Source organism: Limulus polyphemus, unplaced genomic scaffold (assembly GCF_000517525.1).
Source record: "Limulus polyphemus unplaced genomic scaffold, Limulus_polyphemus-2.1.2 Scaffold1669, whole genome shotgun sequence".
Lineage (NCBI taxonomy): Eukaryota > Metazoa > Arthropoda > Merostomata > Xiphosura > Limulidae > Limulus > Limulus polyphemus.
The window spans coordinates 150,169-169,571 of record NW_013667279.1 but is presented as its reverse complement, the minus strand read 5'-3'; the positions used below and the strand labels follow the sequence as shown (position 1 = coordinate 169,571).

At 30.9% G+C, this 19,403-nt stretch overlaps 1 protein-coding gene across 4 annotated transcripts in view; it reads right to left on the bottom strand.

Moving 5' to 3' along the window:
- Nucleotides 1-19,403, bottom strand: part of LOC106464499 (muscle calcium channel subunit alpha-1-like) — a 137,996-nt gene that overhangs the window by 10,116 nt on the left and 108,477 nt on the right. For all 4 annotated transcript variants that reach the window (XR_002611763.1, XM_022392237.1, XM_022392235.1 and 1 more), the window contains exons 29-42: nucleotides 17,097-17,255; nucleotides 16,557-16,667; nucleotides 14,527-14,610; nucleotides 12,634-12,756; nucleotides 11,927-11,992; nucleotides 9,191-9,282; nucleotides 8,478-8,631; nucleotides 6,419-6,546; nucleotides 5,343-5,439; nucleotides 3,047-3,149; nucleotides 2,718-2,819; nucleotides 1,918-2,042; nucleotides 1,259-1,369; nucleotides 375-610 (exon numbers count right to left, since the gene is read on the bottom strand). Coding sequence is in view for 3 of the 4 variants with exons in the window: in XM_022392237.1 (XP_022247945.1) it covers nucleotides 375-610; nucleotides 1,259-1,369; nucleotides 1,918-2,042; nucleotides 2,718-2,819; nucleotides 3,047-3,149; nucleotides 5,343-5,439; nucleotides 6,419-6,546; nucleotides 8,478-8,631; nucleotides 9,191-9,282; nucleotides 11,927-11,992; nucleotides 12,634-12,756; nucleotides 14,527-14,610; nucleotides 16,557-16,667; nucleotides 17,097-17,255 (1,691 nt within the window). In the remaining variant the exon portion in view is untranslated. The remainder of the gene's footprint in view (nucleotides 1-374; nucleotides 611-1,258; nucleotides 1,370-1,917; nucleotides 2,043-2,717; nucleotides 2,820-3,046; nucleotides 3,150-5,342; nucleotides 5,440-6,418; nucleotides 6,547-8,477; nucleotides 8,632-9,190; nucleotides 9,283-11,926; nucleotides 11,993-12,633; nucleotides 12,757-14,526; nucleotides 14,611-16,556; nucleotides 16,668-17,096; nucleotides 17,256-19,403) is intronic.

Here is a 19,403-nt window from a genome sequence, read left to right as displayed (position 1 = left end):
GCTTTCTGGCCCCTCCTTTTTTTTAATATCTAATATTTTTACATGCTGCAAGTGAGAGAACCTGTTGTTAAAATATTTGAATCCCACCACTGAATGCATGGTATGCTTATGTACCATAATATTATGAAGAGCTTACTGTGCTTTGAGTCTTTAGATAACAATTCAGTTAGAAGACAAATAAAATATTGTAAGATATAAACATTTTTGTGAAAGCTTTGTATTAACAGCATGGAAATGAAGCAAATGGATATAATTTTATTTAAAAAAAGAAAAGCTTAACTTTGAGCAACAACGTGTATAACTTCAGTTTATTTTAATTTTGTGTTCTGGATTAAAGGCTATATACTACTTGAAGCTCCATTAAATCTACTTACTGTGCTTTGGTCGATGTTTGTCCAGCATTAAGGGATGAGTGGTCACTCATACTAGCTTTAGCCAATCCATCCCTGGACAGACTGATATGGTTCAAAACTAAGTACTGTTTTGGGCTTGGCATGTAAGGCTTCATTGGTAAAACCTTAGTAAGAGAGTTTGTTGAATTGCCGTGTATTCTGTCAGGTTGCTTTCTGCTTTCTGAAGACCACATATTTCCAAAAAATGGATGGTTTCTCTGTAACAGTTAATTTAAGTATTAGTGATTCGGTTAATCATACTTTTCCTGTAATAAGTTTCATCCACCTCAATTTTAAACAACCGGTCAATGGGTGAGGTTTAGAACTGGTGATAGATTGAGGTTTAATGACACAAAGTGACAGGGCTATTTGCACCAATGTTAGAATTAACCCCTAAGAAAAAAAAAAAAAGAGACAAATTTTGTATAAGAGAATCAATTAAGAATATTTGCCATTCAAGTTTATATTGGAAACTAAAAAAAAAAAGAGAGATTACATATCTTTATTTTCATCTTTATAGCACACGTTTTTCAACAAGATAGTTCTAGTAACTATACAAACTAGAATCTCCAATACATTAGATCTAACCAGCAAGACTTTAATATTTTGATGTTAAAATACTAGAAAAATAACCAAAGGCATAAATGCAAAATTGCTTTAAAAGAAATATAAGAGAGAGGACTATAAAATATCGTTAAAATATCTACAAGAAATGAATATTAACAACATTGTCTGGCTTTAAATACAAAAAGGGAAATTCCAAGTTATTCTTGAAATTCTTTAATCTCCTAAAGAAACTTCAAATTAACTCTTGAAAATCTTTAATCTCATACAGAAACTTCAGAGTAGTTGTTTAATCACCTTACCCTATGTAATGGTTCAGAGTCCCAAGTATTTTCAAATTCATCTGCATCCAAGTTTCCAGATATAGCTCGTCGGATTTCAGGTCCTACTTCGTGCAATGTACGTAAACCAGCCTAGAAAAGATGACATGTTTGCTGTTTTTTAAACAATTTGTTTTTAATTAGATATTGTTTGTTTGTTTGAAGTTAAGCATAAAGCTACACAATGCACAATCCGTGCTCTGTCCAACACAGGTATCGAAACCCAGTTTCTAGCTTTATAAGTCCACAGATATGCCGCTGTGCCACTGGAGGCAGGGGGTGGGACAATTAGATATTGATACACATAACAAGTATGTTACCTTTTGTCATATTAATAATATATTCTAACTATAACAAAAATTTGATTGTTTTTTCATTGCAAAGCTACACAATGGGCTATTTCCACTGTGACAACCATAGGTATCATACCTTGAATTTTAGCATTATAGCCATCACACTTACCACTAAGCTACCAAGGGACCTATAACATATTTTAAATATAAGATGAAAATATTTAAAGGTATTCCAAACAAAAATGCTTAAATATTTTATTTTCATAGATATTTCATTTCAAATGTACAAGAAATTTCAATTTTCTATAAATATTTTTTATGAAATTAATTTTAAATTTTCACACATACTGTTAGAGCCACAGCGTTATCAGAGTTTCCAAGATCTCTCTCGTCTTTCCTTTTCTTGAATCGTCTGAAATAATCCTGGATCAAGAATGTGGCATAAAATTTTCCTACAGTAACATCATCTTCCACTGTGTTTTGTAAAACAAATTAAAAGAATTTACTATTAAAAATACATTCAGTCAACTCCTGATGCCATCACATGAATGGCCTTAATTTAAAATAACATGATGAGAATTTTGATACCCAAGTCTCTGACAGAATTTTAATAGTTTAATCATTTCTTAATAAAAATTACTATAGATAAAATTTTGATATTAATGACTCGAAATATATTACTTCTATTGAACGTTTTCATCCAGGATTTCTCCCAAGGGTAAAACAAATCTCAATTCTAAGAAAATTTTCAATGTATGTCAATTTCAGCCAACTGTTCAGTGAGATAAATTAAATTTACTGTCTTAAGTACTGATTCGTCTTTCCTGGCTTCTGCAAAAACATTGATATAAAAATGGTTTGGTATGTCAGTAAGATGCTCTACTTATATATTTTCAAAAGCACACTGATTCTTAGTGTCAATTATTTTTTTATGAAAATAAGTTATACTGCAAAGTTTCTGTAATCAGTTAGTTTAATCTATAATTTAAATAAAACTGCCAGTCATCTTTCTACCATACTAGCTTCTACTGAAAAAGAAGGCTTCTTAAAATATTAATAATTAAATAAATAAACAAACAAGTTCAGTAATTATAACAAGCAAATTAAAAATTTAAAAAAAGTCAACATAAGCATCAACTATTATGCACCTCCAGCAGGTGGTACAACTTGGTCCAACAAGTTAGGGCTGGTTCTTTTCCATATTTTCTTTATAACTGCTCGCAGCTCCTCATTTGCTTCATCCATGTTTCCTATAGAATTAATCACTACTTACTACTTACAACAATATAGACTATGTTCAACTTGTAATTATTTGAATTAAACTTAACTCTACAAAAAGTATTTTAGATACAAAAGAGTATGATACTTTATTCTCATTATTGTTATGTAAGAAATGTAAAACTAGTAAAATCCAAATCTCTCATACGAGTTAATCTAACAAGAAATCCTGCATCTAAAATAAATTAAATTATTTTACCATCTGTTTTGATACGTAAAGAGGTTCGAACAACTGCAAATAATGTAGCATTAAACATGACAGTTCCATCAGTGTTCAGGGGCATGTTCATGGATACAAGTCTCTGTAACAGAGATAAAAAATTTTTTATAAGTGATACTCCTCACACTTAATGAGCAGTGTATAAGAAATACATTTTATAAATATACCTTAAGTAATCCTTAATATTTTTTAGGCAACTATACATCTAAATATGCTTCTATTTCGACAGTATAAACTGTAAAGGTTTAACGTTATAAACTTTTACATAATTTCTACATGTTCTAGATGTAAATTTTTTACCCAGTGATTGGCAACAATAAAAAGATAAAGACAACAGCACATATTACAAGCAAATAGGAAAAGTTGAAATAAACCAAATATCCCACATAATATATTATAAACTTTTATGTAAAACATCATCTACGAAGGACATGGAGGAAAGGAGAAGCTTTAAAAAGTATATAAATAATATGAAAAACAATTTACAGATTCCTTGTCTAATCTTAAACAATTATTATATAATTAAGAGATTGACACCAATTACTAACAGAAAAGTAGAAGTATTGGTTTGGTTTGAATTTCATGCAAAGCTACACAAGGGCTATCTGCACTAGTCATCCCTAATTTAGCAGTAAACGATTAGAGGGAAGGCAGCTAGTCATCACCTCCCACTGTCAACTCATGGGCTACGCTTTTACCAATAAATAGTGGGATTGACCATCAATTTATAATGCCCCATAGCTGAAAGGGTGAGCATATTTGGTGGGATGGGGAATCAAACCCACAGGTTGCAATTCAAGTGCCCAAACCACCTGGTCATGCTAGGCCACACGTATTGAATGGTAACATTTGTACTAAGATACACGTAACTACAGTTAGTTTTGAGAAAAGTGAGAAGACAGTGATTTAACAGCCAGAATAAACTAGTGTAAAACTGTAATTTTCCCACATACAACATAGATTTCTGATGAACTCTTATAAAAAATTTAAACAAAGCATTTTTGTAATAAAAAATATTTACTAATAATTTTGTGCATTGTATTAGACAACAGCTTGGCTGAAGTTTCGAACTGGACAAAAATATTATGGTGGTAAACTTGACATACTTTTCTTTTGGAAAAACGAAAGTAAATTCTATACCTATTAAACTAATCTACAGGCCTGTATACAGGATGTTTAAAAATTGGTTCTAATTTGTAAGATTTGTAAAAGCTAACACATACTGTGTGAAGCACAATGAGCATGGTAATGCAACAGGGTTTTAAGGGCATGCCCCCCCCCCCAACCTAGACAATTTGTAAAAAATGGGTGTTATGAGATTAAATCTGGAAGCAATTTTGTGGGAAATATAGCTAAAACAATTGCATGGCTAATCACATAAAATCCACAAACATCCAATGAAAAGCCAAGAAATCATCATTCTGTTGTCACACTGCATGGGGAGCTAGACTTAAATTAGCATAAATATGTATGTTTTATTATAGTAAACTACTGTATTATATACATGTAGAGTAATTATTAATTGTTGAATTATATTACTAATTTAAACAACTCTGTACAAGAATAGTATATTAGCTATTTCAATCATTGGCTATCATATATGTACACGTATGCACTATAGAAATAACATGTTAGCATGTTCCATTCTTCTAAGGTGCTTTTCCACAAATAGCTTACATACAGTTTCAGTGTTTATAGTAGTGTCATAATGATTATGCATTAAAGTTAAGCACTCAGTGTTTCTTCAGTTTGTGTATGCCTCAGATAATTATTCAACTGGCAGAGAGCAGATGCAAAACATTCACATGAACATAAACTTAGTGGCAGTATTTTTTCACATCACAAAAATAGGGAGTTCAGCCAAACCCCCCTTTGTATGTATGTGATTTACAATGTCTTTCAATGAAAAAATGTTTTTAAGTGCTAAACAAATAAAACAAAATTGAAATAAAATATCAACTTTAAAATATATTTAAGTGAAAAAATGTGTGTGTATATATATATAGCAATTTCAAAAAACAAGTAGTTAATATAATGAAACAGTAATGTCATATATTTTTTATTTCCTGTTTTGTGTACTGCATTTTAAAACTTATTTATGTTCCATACTTATGTATGTACATACTCATTATTAAAAATGAACACAAGAAAGTGCAACTTATTTATAAGATTCAGATAACTTGTAAGAAACCCAGTTTACTAAACTGTTTTACTTATGCAGCAACTTATAATAATAAGGCTTGTTGAACAGCAATTATAATTGTTTCCAACTTACTTTGCAGGCTACTCTATGCGGACAGAGTTTACCAAATCCTAAAGGTGGAGAGATCTTCCGTAGCAAAGTCACGACATCAAGGTGTTTGATCCGCCCTCTGAAAGGTGTTGTTTACAGGTTAACTTTATAATGAACAGGTAGGTGATTCAAAAAACGTTCCTCTATTATCTTGTATCCACATATGTGAAAAAAAAACAACAACACAAAGCCATGAAAACTGTTTGCAAAATGTACACTATGTATGTCACTGCAGTTGATATTGTACATACGTTGTTTCTGATAATATCATTTTCTTCTTTTTTTGTGTGGTGACACTATATACATGCAAACAAAATTAAATATATTCTGAACTTGGAAAGATATTTAATGCATTAGAGTAAGAATGCAAAACAGAATATAAACAAAACATAAAACTCAAAATATTTCTAAAAACAGACAATCTTTTTCCAGTAATGAAATATGAATGTAAAAACTATAATATTGTTCCTTTAGAAAAATGCTTCTCAAAATTTTAATGCCACCAGAACACACCCACATGTCCTCATATTGTTCAAGGTCATTAACGTTCATTGTTATCTTGAACCTTGACATATATTATTAAAGATAAGTTACAGTTAAGCTAGAATTATTAAAACCACTTATATACTGTTTAAGTTAGAGGAATCATGTACAGAGGAATACATCTATGTACAAGCAAAACTTGACACAACTGGTTACAATAACACTGAAGGAATTAATACAATACAATGAGTGAGAAAAAAGTTATAATGATAAATAGACTGCTTTTAAAATAGTTAATATCTAACATTTATTTTTATATTCTGAAACATGTACAGAAAAAATACTAGTCTCATATTCAACCCATAAAAGAATAAAAAATGTGATCACCCTACTAGAATTTCTTTTACAAAACAGATTAATTTCAATGACATTATTAAAATAAAAACATCCTAATAAGTACCAAAAGTTTTAAATCAAAGTCCTAATGAGGTAGTGGCAAATTTCCAGTTAAAAGAACTACTATACTGATATATTACATGGTATTACACATACTATTATAAACAGAAGCTTCTTACTTGGCATCTGGATCATACTCAGACCAAAGCCGTACAAATTCATCAAGGTGATGAGGACCTAAGATGGACCAGTCTCGAGTCAAATAGTCAAAGTTATCCATGATAACAGCCACAAAAAGGTTAATGACCTTTAACATGTAAAGATAAATAAAATCATCATTGTATGCTATATAATTATCCTCCTGTAATTTTCTGAAATGTTTAAATCTTTTAAATGTATGAAAAAAAGGATTTGGGTCAAAATAATTAATTGCAATAAATGTAAAATTAGATGTTGTTTCTGTATCTTCCCCTGCAAAAGTAAAACTTAATGGTTTCTAAAAACAGATCAATTTGCACATGTTTTATTGTCATTAATGTTATCAGTACTAATTAAATATTAATGATATAACAATTATGAGTGATAATAAACATATTTAGCTAATACTTTTGATTATTATAACATCACATACAGGAACACAGATGCCAATTTGCTAAATTCTAAGCAGTAGTGAGATTCTTTCAGTGTTTTTTTTTACTTTTTTATTATTTAGTTTGATAATTTCTTGTTAGTAGCAAAGATACACTAGGACACTATGTTGAACATAACTATTTTCCAAAAAATAACTTTGGTCAATCCTTTGTTGCTAGTCTCTGTAGTACACTGTCAAAGCTATTTAATGTGTTTTCATTGGTCACAAGACATTTCTAGAGAAGATTGTGTAAAATTGTGCTTATATACAGTTATGCTGATGTTAAGTTGTTCAACAGTAAATATTAAACCTATGACAGTACTTGAAGCTAACAACTAATGTTTGTGTGTTATCTAAGTAAGTAAATGATTATGTGGGTATGTAAGTTCCTGAAGATGGCAAGTCCCTGTTTTTAATAACTATTTATTGTGTAATGATCTTAACGTTGTATTCCTTTTAAATGTAAATAAGTTATACTCTATTCTTCCTTTAATGTTACTTTCATTAACAATACCTGTTAGCATGTTTAATATATCTAGTTTCAATATTTGTTAGGGAAGCACGGGTAGTAAAACTTAGCCGAATACCAGGTCCGGGTACTTGGTCACTAAGCTTCGTCTGGGGGGGGGGTCTCTCCCCTTGACCCCCCCCCCCCCAAAAAAAACATACACAAAAACAAAATTGACGTTTATTACATTTAACCGAATAAGCACCAACAGAACATTCAAGTTTTACTTTCAACTTTCAATGCCTAGCCCCAACTTCTCAAACCCTAACCCCTATTGTTCTCAAAACCCCCCACCTTCTCCAGAGATCCAATTCCAAGCCATGCCTGTTATTAACCCCTACTGTTCTCTCAATTTCAGCAGGCAGTCAGTTTTTGTTGCTCGGAAGACATATTTTTTAATTAAACCAATTATTGACTGTAACTTTCAGTACTGCATTAGTTGCCACAAAGATTAGGGCTTAGATGCCTAACTTCAACATTCAGCTGGAGCTGAGTATTACCAGGTAGCCCAATACCCAGTCAGGGCCAAATATCTGGCCAGGTATCCGTGCATCCCTACTATTTGTTTTATACTTTCATTACAGAAATTATTTTACATTGTTAACTTAGCACATGAACTGAGAACTAACATAAACCTCACGAGATGTTATTGGGCATTTACAGCTGACAATATCATTAACAGTGAGTGTATCCATTTGATGAAACAATGCATCCTAATCTTTATAAGTGAGAATGTAAAAACAGTATACTTAATTAGCTATACTCCTTACTGGGTTGATGTGACTTTTATTGCTATTTTGGATCTAAGTTGGTAGCTTGTTCTGATTGGAAGTTTATATTAATTTCCTCTCCTATTAATGCTGTTTAATAATAATAATAGCTCTTTGAGAACACTTTAAACATACAAACCAGTGAACAACATACCTACATTACACAAATATGGATGCATAATACAAAGAGTTAACACATATTTCCTCGTTCTGAATTTTTGTTATAGATATTTTGAGAAAATATTAATGCATGTTATAGCATTCAAAAGTAAAATCTTTTCAATATTACAATTAGTTAAATGTATGATATTTTCTAGAACAGTCATTACCAAAAATGAGCAGAGGATGTAAAACGAGATGAAGAAAGGCAGAGCAAAGTCACTCCCACACGTCCCAGGGGTATTAGAGCGAGAATCACATATCACTGTTGGCTTGTTGGAGCAACTCATCATGATATCCTGCCATGCTTCTCCTGTGGCAGACCTGTTACATATGTAAGTATGGTTTTCAATATAAAATTCTCAACAGGAACTTTATTTGTCACAGAACACCTATTGTAAAATAGCTTCGCTATTATAAGGAATGCAACTTATAAACAGAGATTCGGGATTAGAGGTGAGCAATCTACCATTGGTCACAACCTCATACAGCCTTTCCAGCAATCAGAACCAGGGATAAACAAACCAATCATAACACATCCTCCACAATCCACCAGGGTACTATAAAGACCTACAACATCTTACATACACTGACCTGAAGATGAAAGATAGAAGATTTTCAAAACATCGTCCTCTACATCCATGCAGTTGCCATCCATTCCAGTTTACTCAACACAAAATAATGTTTAAACAAAACATATCCACCTAAAAGACAAGTCATAACCCAATTCAATATCTAGCTAAGTGAACCATCCTTTTTTATCATTAAAGATATTATTGAAAATTGGAAGTACAGAATTATTTACTCTCCAGACTTTACCATAATATTTTAATGCTGAATGGAATGAAATTTTTGCTAACAACATTTAAAATAATTACTGTACCTGAATAAAACCAAAATTGCTTGCGGAAACGTCTGAAAATTGTTATTTCTATGAATGGCAGAATCAGAATCAAGGGCAATTTTTCCAAAAACCTAAAATAAGATAAATTATTTTGAAGGAAAAATCATTGTCATTAGGTAGTACTAACAGAACACTAAAAAACAATGAACATAACTCTGCTCTTGTGCAAACAAAAATAAATTATGACAAATATTTTGTACTTGTCTATCTGACCACACACATGCAACACTTTCCACCTCTCCTTCTTATATACCAGTATAAGTTTCTTTACGAAAAAATCAGTTGATAAGGTGCATTAGCTTTATTGAACACTGATTAGAAAATATAATTATCTATGTAGCTGAGAAATTCCACCTACCATGGAATGTCACATTCTAGGAAGGTCACAATTAAAACAACTCAAAAATAATGAGTCTTATATAAATAAATAGATGTCTCTTCTTATGAACTGAAATCATCAAAGTTAAATGTACAAGTTGAAATGAAAACTTTTACTGTGAAGTTATCTTGCTTGTTTTTCTCCCTACCCATATTAGTTTCCAAAAATAATTGATCAGAATGTTCTATTCTATTGAAGAAAAGAGAAATGGCATGAACAGCTGACAAAACACCAGTATTAAAGTCAGTATTCAAATACTACTCACTGAACTACATAGAAAAAACTGAATATTTTGATACCAATTTCAGGTCAATAGGGTTAACAAAAATAACGTTTACATTTTGGAGAGATAAGTAGCTGTTGTGTTTATTTATTTGTTTTGAAGTTAAACACAAAGCTACACAACAGGCTATTTGTGCTCTGCCCACCATTGGTATCAAAACCCAGATAAGTAGTTGTTGTGTTTATTTATTTGTTTTGAAGTTAAACACAAAGCTACACAACAGGCTATTTGTGCTCTGCCCACCACAGGTATCAAAACCCAGATAAGTAGCTATTGTGTTTATTTATTTGTTTTGAAGTTAAACACAAAGCTACACAACAGGCTATTTGTGCTCTGCCCACCACTGGTATCAAAACCCAGTTTCTAGCATTTCAAGTCCGAGCTGTTGCACAATTTTGTACACTTGTACACACATAAGAAAACTCTAAACACTTACTGATCAGTAACTAAAATAATAAATATTTTCATGTCATGAAGTACCATGTGAAGATTCTAAAAACTAGTTTGAACACTCAAAACTGTGAATTTGGCATTATTGTGAATGTTAAAGAAATGTTCACTTTTATTTAATGCTCTTTCTGTACTTTCAGAAATAATACTGTAAATATTCAAAACATTCAACAGAAACATACTCTGCATGAAAGTTTCTTATAGTAGTGGTCAAAATGCTAAAACGACTTTTTCTAATCATCTTATTTGCATATGCAAAAATGTTTTATACACAACAGCCACATCTCAGAAAAAAAAGATAAACATCCACCTTTTGTTTCTATTCACCCTACTGATCTGAAAATTGTGTCAAAAAAGTAGATTTTTCTTTCCATTCTAATGAGATACTACTTGAATACTGTTGCGTCATCGAGATCACGTGATTCTCACGCCCTCTACTTTCTAGAACTATCCTGTACTTTGGCGAATGCTCTAGTATTTACTAGATATAGGGTAGTCTGGTATATAAAAGAGGGTGACAACGTGACAATAATGTGTGTGTAGATAGTGAGTGATTGAATTGCAGTCAGAAGTATTGTTGACGTTCGTTGATATAGCGTTTGTTTTAGCGCGATTGTTGAAAATAAGTGTATCGTAAAGTTATATTCAGAAAGAATAAACCAGTTTTATTAAGTAAGGACTTGTGTCGTTAAAGTTTCGTCGGAACGAAGTTACGGAAAATTAATTAACAAACGGAGACGTAACAATACTAAATATGATGCTCATTTTTAGTCAGTGATCTTGTCAATCCTCCTTTACCATCCATATATTGTTTCTTAGTCTTGTTACACTGGCATCAGTTCTTTAAACATTTGAAGTAAGCAACAAATATGCTACTGAAGTGCTTACAATCAATTACATTTGTATAAAAAAAGAAGCAAAACATTATATACACATTTGCAGAAGATAAATAAGCATTAATAAATAATTTAAAAACTTTTTTATTGAGTGACATTTTGAGCAAATGCTCATTATCAAGCTCTGGTAAGCTTATAGTTCATCAAGACTTTATATAGAGCATTTGATTGAAATGTCACACAATAAAAGGTTTTCTTATATTAGATGACTTATTAATGTTTATTTATTTACAAGTCTAAATCACATTCATGTTTCTTCTTTAAATTATATATATCTAAGTTCAAAAATCCACCCACAGTTGCTTCTTAGTAAAACAAAATATTTATCGAACAAAATTAAATGTATCTAGCTTTTCTAACTAGAAACATGTAAGCTCTAGGCACTACTTTCATACTATACTAACTAAACAGAATTAAACATAAAAATACCAAGTTTTACATTTAAATGAAATCTACAATTAAGAAGAAAAAATCTCAGAATAAATATTAGAGATAATTAAGTTGTAATTAAGCACAAAGCTATACAATGGGCTATCTGTGCTCTGCCCACCACGGGTATCAAAACCCGAATTCTAGCATTGTAAGTCCAAAGACATACCGCTGTGCCACTGAGGGGCTAGAGATAATTGTTCGTTTGTTTTTTAATCAGAACTTAATCATGCAAATAAATATAAAATTTGTTAGTATAACCACTTGGAAAACTTTACCTGCATCCCAATCACAGCATAAATGAAGAACAACATGACAATGAGCAAACCTACATAAGGCAGTGCCTAGTGAGAAAAAGAAAACAATATCAGAATCAAAACCAAAACTTAAGAGTAAGACCTTACAAATTATAATAAGTAGGAGTTTCATAGAAGAAAGAGAAATGGTACTTTTTTCAGACCAAATTATTTCATAATTTACAAATGGTCAAGAAATATGATTATGTATACAATGATGAAAACCACATATTCTATTGCAATCACATACTCATGAAAAAGTAAATAGTGTGGTATTCAGGTACCCTGACTTCCAACAGATAGCCAATAGTATCCATAAACTGTAGGATTAGGACTGTTCAGCATTAAGATACAACAACCATCATTCTATATAATCCTAACCTTTTAAAGACAGCATACACAAGTTTCAGTATTACCTTTTAAAATAGGCTAAAATTCATATAATTGAGTTTAAAGTCTTAAGAATGAATGCTGTCCCATGTAGCTTTCACCAAAGCAAAAGGATTAACACATGTTTACAACTATTTAACATCCAGCCACCATGCATAATTATGTACAACAACTGTATGAAGATTTAATAAAAAAATACAATACAGAGTAGTCTCTATCTTGGTGTCTAAAAATTATCAATCTGTACATATAAAAGTGCTCAGACACTTGAGCAATTTTATTTTGATGTAAAGGCTCACCTGAACAGACTTTATGAAAGTCCACAGTAGTGTTTTGATTCCCTCTCCTCTGCTTAGTAGTTTCACAAGACGCATTACACGGAATAGACGAAAAAAGTTTATGCTTATGATATTGGTACCAGGCTGTAAAAGAATTACACTGCATAAGAAATGTAAAATATATGTAGTATACAGAACACATTTATTAACAAAATTTATAATAATTAGAATGACATAAAAACACAGTATTGAATATCTACAGTTATATTAATCTTCTGTATCACAGGAAAAAAGGCAACTAATTTGTGAATACTGCAAGCAAACATAACTTATTTAAATATAATTAACAAGTGAAGTAACAATTATTCTAACATGAAATACGTTTCATTTTCATAATGAGCTACTACTCAACCATCCACCTACAGCTTTCTTCAGCCTGACTATAGTTAAAGATGAATAGTGTTAATAATCAATGTTACTTTTAATGGCGTCAAGTAGAATCAGACATATAGTAATGAAAACCATTATGGAAATTGTAAGGAAAAAGGTTATAAAAGGCAAATAGTATGGAAACTATATGTGAAAATAAACTGTACCAGAGAACAGCAACTTGTTAAAGGTTTATAACGTGATTGCCATGATTGTCATCCAATCAATCAGAAACTGCCACCAAGTAAAAATCCTATAAAGTACAAGCATACTAGCAGTAGTAGTAGCAAGACTCCAGGACTGAAATACCACAAGACAAACATGTAGAAATAAATACATTTGTCTGGTTAAGTATACTTTATGTGAAAAAATGCAGTAAGACTCCATGTTTCAGTAAGAGCTGTATGCAAGACTCTGAATAAGATACGCGAAACTGGTGCTGTTAATAATACAAGTAAGTGAATGATAAAAATGAAACTTTCCAAAAGTTATGTTAAGTATGTCAGGGTATTTCTTTATGAGATATATGATGGTAGAGTACAGATTTTGTTACCCTTGTTGTAAATATAGTGTGATTGTTATCTTAAGAACAGTAAGATGTACAATAAGCATGAAGCAGTTTCAATAAATGTGCAGCTGCTCAAAACTCACTGCTGAGAAGAGGTAAGTAGAACAAAAAGTTGAAATGGAAATCAAACTACAAAGAGTGGAATGCAAAGAACTGGCAACAACCAATGGCAGAGAAGGTAATAATACCATAATTAATGGACAACATCTTTAGTGAAGTATGGTGGTGATCAGTAAATGTTTGGGGCTGCACCTCAGTCAATGGTGTCAGTGATTTACTCAAAATCGAGGGCACCCCGACTGCTGATAAGAAGAAATAGATTGTGATTTATCATGCAATTCCTCTGTGAAAACAACTCATCTGGCAGTAGTTCTTCTTCCAGCAAAGTAATGATCCGAAGCATACAACAAACATGATGAAATGCTACAATGACAACTAAGAGGCTGATAGAACACTCACAACCATGGGCTACAATGACAACTAAGAGGCTGATAGAACACTCACAACCATGGGCTACAATGACAATTAAGATGATAAAGCGAACATTAGTCACGGTGAGTTTCGGGTAATTTACAATTCTGTTTCGAGCTAGTGTGTGTGTTTTGCACTCATAGAGAGCAAAATTATCGAGATCGTGAATCGCTGTGATTTATAGCGTGTATTATAAAAGTTGTTAAGTTTAAAGTGACGAAAAATGTACTGACTGTGGAATTACTGTGTACTAAAAGTTTGTATTGAGAAAGAATAAGCTGGTTTAATAAAGAAAGGACTTGTATCGCTGAAGTTCCTTAGAAAGAATTTCTACCGGAAATAGAAATTAACAAACAAGCAGATACGTAACAATATTTTATTCACTGTTTTCTATAGCATTTTGTATTTAAATGTATTTTACAGCAAAAGACAAAAATACAACTTACATTTAAATCAGCAACAATGATATCAATGTAGCTTCCAAGAACAATGATGAAGTCAAATATGTTCCAAGAATCACCAAAATAGTTCTATTAAGATTAAAGGGAAATAAAATTGTTTTAAGGTTGTATTAGATTAAAGTATATTCAGGTTTTTAAAATATATATCTACCACTTTTAAACTGAAGTGACAAAAATCCCTAATAAAACAGAAAAATAATCAGAAGGTTTTGTGCAGGTTTTAAATTAAAAACAGACTAAAAAATAATTTTATATAGCTAATTATTTTCTAAAGTTGTAAGTTCACTTTATTAACACTCTAACTAAAAATTAAATATGAACAGAACACTATAGTTAGAGTCATTTAAGCTTTGCAATATTACTGAGATTGTTCCCTAGTTCTGAAACAATATACTAGTTTCTTTTTGGATATTTATACAAAGCTATTAAAATGCTGACAGACTAGAAGGAAGACAGCTAGTGAACAGCATGCACCTCCAACTCTCCAGTTACTCTTGTCTGACTCAAATAGTGGATCATCACCTTTATTATGCACCCACAATAACAGGGCATGAATGATGGAGCTGTAGATCCACAATCTAGCATGATAACCACTACACCATCAAAATATAACTCAAAAATGTCATAAATTACATCAAAATGAATATTAATTTAAAAACTATTATAAAAATGAATTCTGAAATGAGCTACTCACAAATCAACAAATATTAGTGCAAGTAGTAAAATGTAAAAAGGATTAATTGTAATTTTAGACATAACACAAGGTCTTTCAAAAATAATACCTTAGGCTTGGACTATAATATAAATAAACTAACATAACAATTTGAATTTTTTAGTAGAAATAGGAGATCTTCAAATATCCATAAATCTTTCAATTTCTTTATTTACACACTCAAAGATTAACAATTCGTTGCACTTACTGTACTGGAACATAGTACAATAGCTTAGTTGAAATGTTACAACATTTTATAAAACTCAAGGAATGTGTACATATAACCCCAAATGTTGATTTGCCTACAAACAAACAAATTATGTTAAGAAAAGTCGAAAGAAAAATACAAACCTCATTACATACTGCTAGTTAGATATATTAATATTGATTTATAAAGTGAAAAAGAAAAATCAAGTTTTCTTGTTTATTACACCAAATATTATTACTTGTATTGCAGTAGTTTTACAAAAAGAAGAAAACACTCGTGGCAATGAAATATATATATAAAGTTTTAAAAACTTTTATAGGTTTGAATCATTTAAAATTCTCTCATCTTATACATGTGAAAGATTTTGAAATAAAAGCAACTGAACAGATCTTCACCAAGCATTACATATCACATAATGAAATCTAGTAAGCAAGACATCAGCTTTGGATTTTAATCTAGTTAAGTAGCCAAAATTTCCAACTTGTATGATTATTAAGAATCAAAACATATGTATCTTAAAACAATAATTTTATATGCCCAAACTAAAAAAATGCACCTTTGAATACAAAATCTACAAAACTTTCCAATTAAGATATAATAAAGCTTCTGTTATTGGTAAAGATAGCCTAAAGTGGTCCAAGTTACCTATTTAATAACATAGTGTTCAAATGTGAAGATCTGACTTTTAAAAAGAAAAATAACCTTTAACATTTGGCTAAACTTTTTTTTTATTACAATAGCACTTAGTTTAACTGTTCAAAGGAATCTCTAGAGGTTTAACTTAATTTGTTTTTATGTTTTAGAATTTTGATGCAAAAATATGCAAGGACTACCAATGATAGCTATTGCTAATTTTTAACTAGCAGAAAGGGAAAACAGCTAGTCAACTCTTTGGTTATTCTTGTCTAATCGAATAGTGGGATTTCCCTACCACTCTTACATTGCATCTGTGGTCCCAAAAGGGAACAGTGCATTTTTGCAGCATAAAAAAATCATGAGCTCTTAGCATCACAGTTAGGGCAAGGTAACCACTAAGTTTCTACTTGGATTGACAGAACTAACAATTTTTGCTATACTGTGTAGTAAGAGGCTCACCTTGAATCCAAAAGCCATCATTTTCAAAACAAACTCAAGAGCAAACACTGCTGTGAATATCTGGTTAAGGACATCCAAGGCCATGGTGTATGTATGTGGTTGATTATGATACTGCAGAAAAGAACAAATTTAATGTTAACAGTTAACAAATTTAATGTTAACATAGTACATTTACATTTCAAGTCAGTGAAAGAAGAAACTTAAAGGAATCACTGCATGTTCAGTAAATGTGTGATAAGTATTTAGAATGTCATTCACCCTTTACCATTATATATAATGTTTGAACAGTTACAGTCAGGAACATGTAAGTAGTGATTCATTCTTCAGTCTAAAACCAAACATAAAAAACGTTTTGAAATCACATCTAGTATTACTTTTTTGATGTTACACTGGTAATATCTAAGTATTTCAATACCATATCTAGTCACCAAAAAAAATTTACACTTCACTTCAATGTTTTTATATTATTATAGCAGTTAACAGTTAAGTCATGTTATCTATTTTAATACCATATTAGTGTTTCTCTAAGTTATTGCTTACTTTCATTGCTAATGACAAGGTGTTGATCATAATACAGATGAAGATGGCATATTCAAAGTAATGAGAAGTAACAAACCACCAAATTCTGTACTGGAGATGATGTTTGGGAATAAAACGCCTCACTGGCTTAGCCTTCAATGCAAACTCAACACAATTTCTCTGGAAACAAGGACAATGATAATATTGATAAATTAATAATGGAAACTAGTTTACTTTATGAACAAAATGCAGGTCCTGTAAGTTTATTATATCCCAGGCACAAATTTCAATCTGGTTGTCACTTTTTAAATGAAACGTATTCCTATAAACACAACTGTTACATTATGATAATGTGACTGGTCTGTCAATTTCCTAAAACAATTACATCATATGTGTAAAGAATATTAAAGCAGCATTTGATATAAGTATCCCTTACACAACATTTCATCTACAACTGAGTATAAGTAATCATCTTAAAGCATCACTGCTTTCTAACAAGCTTTCATTTTATTGAACTTGTATGATATAACATAAAAAACCAGCTTAGTATCTCATTAAATTACCTAGGAGTATTCACTGTACATGATGTGTCAATGTAGCAATGTTTTCTTTAACATATTATTTAAGTGTATGTAAGTAATGTTTAAATTATAATCATATCCTTAAACTGCATGACTTCACTTGTCATCCTAGTTGGATGTATAAATTTACATAAGAAATAATTCAAATATTAATGTAGAAATAGATTATACAATTTTTCAGCATAGAAAAGTAAAAAACATGTAAAAAAAAATATATATATATAAAGTAGTTGAAAATAACCTTCCTGGGTATAAACTGACACATCTAAATATGTTTAGTTCAGAAGAAGGATATTTTTATCTAAATGTTCATGATACACAAATCACAACCATATAAAATGAGTGAATTTGCACAAATGCCTCTTGTGACATATAAGCATAACACAAGTTTTTATTTTCTTATTTGAATATAATATTATTCTGAATTCATCAGTTATTTCTGTCTATGTGCAACTGCCACATAACACATGATCAAGAAAGTTGTTAAGTTGATTTCATTCTAATTCCCTTTGTTCCTCTGTCATCTTTTGGAGATAACATCTGTTCTGCCAAAGGTATATGGCTGTAATGCTGCACATTGTTCAAGGATGTCAACAGCAGTGTCCTCCAATGGTAAGTCAGGTGATATCTTGAAGTCATGATTTGTACATTTGTTGAATTTTGTGTAAAACTACTTGAGAGTTATCTGCACTAGTCATCCCTAATTTAGAAGTGATAGACTAGAGGGAAGGCAAATAGTCAACACCATCATATGCTTTTTGGCATCAAAAAGGGGGACTGATCATCACATTATAATATTCTCACAGCTGAAAGAAAAAGCATATTTAGTGACAGGATTTGAATCCATGACCCTCAGATTTCAATTTAAATGCTCTAACAACCAGGCCATACCATGCCTTTTGAAGTTATGACATACCTTATGTTTTAACGAAACTGACTAACAATTACATATGTGGCACACATTCTGAGAATAGTGTTATAGAATTTGCTACACAATATCATGACCTCTTAGTTCTCTATCTCTCAAGCTCAATCCCTCAGTTTGGTAAGTTAAGTTTAAGTCTTTTCTTTACAGATAATATTATTCTCCTAAAGTTTATCTTGGAACATTAACTAATTCTTAATAACTTCTCAAGAGAGTTTAGAGATAACAATAAAGTAAAAGTATTGTCCTTCATCCTATACACACATTGTTTTCATTGTATTTGTGAGTTTCAATAAACTGTTCCATTGTGTGTTTATACATTTGTCCCTAGTTGCTTTCTTTCTTCCTTAAACTCAAAGTCAGACAACTCAGAACCTCCTGTTATTAAGAAGACATATTCCATTGCACTGAGGTTAACTCAGTTTTCCCTGAATATACCATATTTCTATTAAGAGCATATCAAAAATGAGATCCCACTCTAATCACTAAGAAAAGTACATAAATATCTTATTAATGGGTATATTTTACACGTATCTATTAATAACTGAACAATAGCATATGCTATATTACTTATTATTGTATCAGTAAAATAGATATACATCATCAAGTTTAAGTAAATTATTTTAAACACGTGTGTTTTTCTAAATAAATCAAGATTTTTACATGTAATATCATTGCTTTGGCTATATACTTAAAGAACTAAAGATCAGTGATCGAATGAATGTTTGAAAATATTTCCAGTTTATTAAAGTATATTATAAGAAGCACATGTTCATGAGTAGTGTAAATTTGATGAGAGACATCTAAGTGAAATATTAGAAG